Source organism: Nicotiana sylvestris, chromosome 6 (assembly GCF_000393655.2).
Source record: "Nicotiana sylvestris chromosome 6, ASM39365v2, whole genome shotgun sequence".
Taxonomy (NCBI): Eukaryota; Viridiplantae; Streptophyta; class Magnoliopsida; order Solanales; family Solanaceae; genus Nicotiana; species Nicotiana sylvestris.
In genome coordinates, this window is record NC_091062.1 from 12636711 (window position 1) to 12639764 (window position 3054).

Consider the following 3054-nt stretch of genomic DNA (forward strand, 5'->3'; position numbering starts at 1 on the left):
CAATCTCTGTACCTCTTTTTTACTCGTAAGCATATCAAGAATTTCCCCAATAGCTTTAATCTGTGCGGGATTTACTTCAATGCCACGGTTAGAAACAAGAAATCCCAAAAATTTACCTGATGAAATGCCAAATGCACATTTCTTGGGATTTAGCTTCATGTTGAATTTACCGAGAATCTGAAATGTATCAGACATGTGCTGAATATAATTCCCTGCTTGTTGGGATTTGACCAGCATATCATCTATGTAGACTTTCATGGTTTTCCCTAAATTTTCTTGGAACATTTTGGTCACCAACCTTTGATATGTGGCCCCAGCGTTTTTGAGGCCAAATGGCATTACTTTGTAATAATAAGTCCCCCTGTCTGTTATAAATGAAGTAGTTTCCTCATCTAGGGGATCCATTTTGATTTAATTATACCCTGAATATGCATCTAAAAAATTTAACAATTCATGTCATGCAGTAGCATCAATTAGTTGATCTATATGTGGTAACGGAAAAGAATCTTTAGGACAAGCTTTATTTAGGTCAGTGTAATCTACACAAACTCGCCATTTACCGTTGTTTTTTTGTACCACTACAGTATTAGTTAGCCAATTAGGATACTTTACCTCGTGGATAGACCCAATTTTTCAAAGTTTTTGCACCTCATCTTGAATCACTTGATTTTTGAAAGATCCCTGCTTTCTTTTCTTTTGTTTGACATGTGGATATGATGGATCTTCATTTAACTTTTGAGTCATTACTTTCGGAGGTATTCATGTCATATCAGAATAGGACCAGGCAAAACAATCCACATTAGTTTTCAAAAATTCAGTCAACTTACCTTTCATTTTGTGGCTTAAGTTGGCCCCAATGTAAACTTTCCTTTCAGGCCATTGTAGGAATAGTTCTACAGCCTCAAATTCTTCAATCGTTGTTTTGATGTTTTTATTTTCTTCTGGTTTGGATGGAATCGGGCCTCGAGTCTACATCTGTCCGCCCGTGTTCAGTTGAGGCTTGTGTTGCAGCATCCTCAACTAAATTCTGTAATTGTTATTTTTCTTCGTTTTTTGCGCTTGAATCTGCTACGGAGTTGATACTCCTAGATTCTGTTGATCACCACAGATTTGACGTATCCCCCATTGTGAAGGGAATTTAATAACTTGATGTACAGTAGATGGCACAACATCCATTTCGTGAATCCATGGTCTACCGAGAATCATATTATAAGCCATATCCATCTCTACCACCTGAAATTTCGTATCTTTGACAACTCCCTCTACGAATGTTGTAAGTTCTACCTCACCTTTTGTTGTGATGCTTGAATTGTGAAAGCCAGATAAAGTATGCGCCTTAGGTACCAGCTTATCTTCAGCTTGCATTTTGTTTAATACTCTTAGAAAAATGATGTTCACGGAGCTACCTAGATTAATCAATACTCGTTTCACATTAGTGTCATGTACAAGTAGAGATATTACTAGTGCATCGTTGTGTGGAGTTAGTACACCATTTGCATCTGCATCATCAAATGTAATGCTTTCTTCTTCCAAAACATGTCGAACCTGCATCCTATGTGTAACTGTAACCTTTGAAACTTTCTTGGTTGTCGTATATGTCACACCATTAATTTCTTCTCCCCCGCTTATAACGTTAACATTCTTTTTTGGCGAAGGAGGTTTAGGGGGCTCCTGCCTGTTCTTCATGTATGCTTGCTTACCTTTTTTACTAAACAATTCGGTAAGATATCCTTGATTTAATAAATGGTCAACTTCACCTTGCAGCAATCTAAAATCTACCATTTTGTGACCATGATCGTTATGAAACTCGCACCAGAAATCAGGATTTCGCCTATTTGGATTTGATCTCATTTCTTTTGGCTACCGCACCTTATCACCCATGCTTCTTAATACAATTACTAATTCTGATGTGCTGACATTAAAATTGTAACCGCCAAATTTTGCCTTCGAGCTTCTATCATCATCTCGCGTTTCTCGTGCGTTTTACTCTTTCCCAAACCTTGACGATGAGCCCGACTCTCTGTCTCTCGATCTATGATCATACCTTGAATTGTCCTGCTTTGAACGTGAGTCTCTTCCTACTAGTCCCATATAAGGATCGTATCTGTTTTTACCGGACCTTTTTTCAGTTTCAGCATGTTTCGAACTTACCCTCTCCTCTTTTTGAGACCGAGAGATGGTATCTTCTTCTATCCTCAGCTTCGTGATGTATCTGTTGTAAACATCATTCCAAGTTATCGCTGGAAATTTGCGTAGACTTTCCTTGAGTAGTCTCGTGGCTTCTGAACTTTTCTCATTTAAATTACTGGCAAAAGTCATAGCTGCCCAGTTATCAGGTACGCGTGGTAACATCATCCTTTCATACTGGAATCTGTCTACGAATTCTCTAAGCATCTCCGAATCTCCTTGCTTTATTTTGAAAATATCCTCCATTCTTTTTTCGACCTTTTTGAGCTCCCGAATGCGCTTTAATAAATGAATCTGCAAGCTCAGCAAAAGAATTTATAGAATTTTCGGGTAAAAGAGAATACTATGTTAATGCTCCCTTGGTGAGTGTTTCACCAAATTTTTTGACTAATACTGATTCAATTTCTTGTTTGGTTAAATCGTCGCCCTTCACACCAGTTGTGAATGCAGTCACGTGGTCTCGTGGATCAGTTGTGCCATCGTATTTTGGAATATAAGGCATCTTGAATTTCTTCGGAATCGGTAGAGGAGCAGCACTGAGCTTCCAAGGTTGTTGTGAATATTTATCCATATCTATTCCCTTGATTACAGGTGGTACTCCAGGTATTTTCGCTATGCGATCGCTTTGCTCCTTGAGCTGTTTCTGCAAGGTTAATACTAAATTTTGTAAATCAGAATTAACTATGTTACCTGGTTCTCCATCACGAGACTCGCTGGGAGTTCCACCATTGCCTCAATTAACGAGTCCAGAACATGGGTTTTCCAAAGTATTATTATTCGGAGTTGGTGTTGGCGGTACAACCGGCAACTGACTGGTAAAAGCCTGGAGAGCGTTGTTGACCTGTTGAGCAATTAATTTCTTAAGAG

At 38.6% G+C, this 3054-nt stretch overlaps 1 protein-coding gene across 1 annotated transcript; it reads right to left on the reverse strand.

Annotated features, from left to right (window-relative positions):
• Positions 1-1068: 1068 nt before the first annotated feature.
• On the reverse strand, positions 1069-1782 carry LOC138870266 (uncharacterized). Its single transcript, XM_070148062.1, has one exon. The coding sequence runs from the start codon at positions 1780-1782 to the stop codon at positions 1069-1071; it is 714 nt and encodes a 237-aa protein (XP_070004163.1).
• Between the last annotated feature and the right edge of the window lie 1272 nt (positions 1783-3054).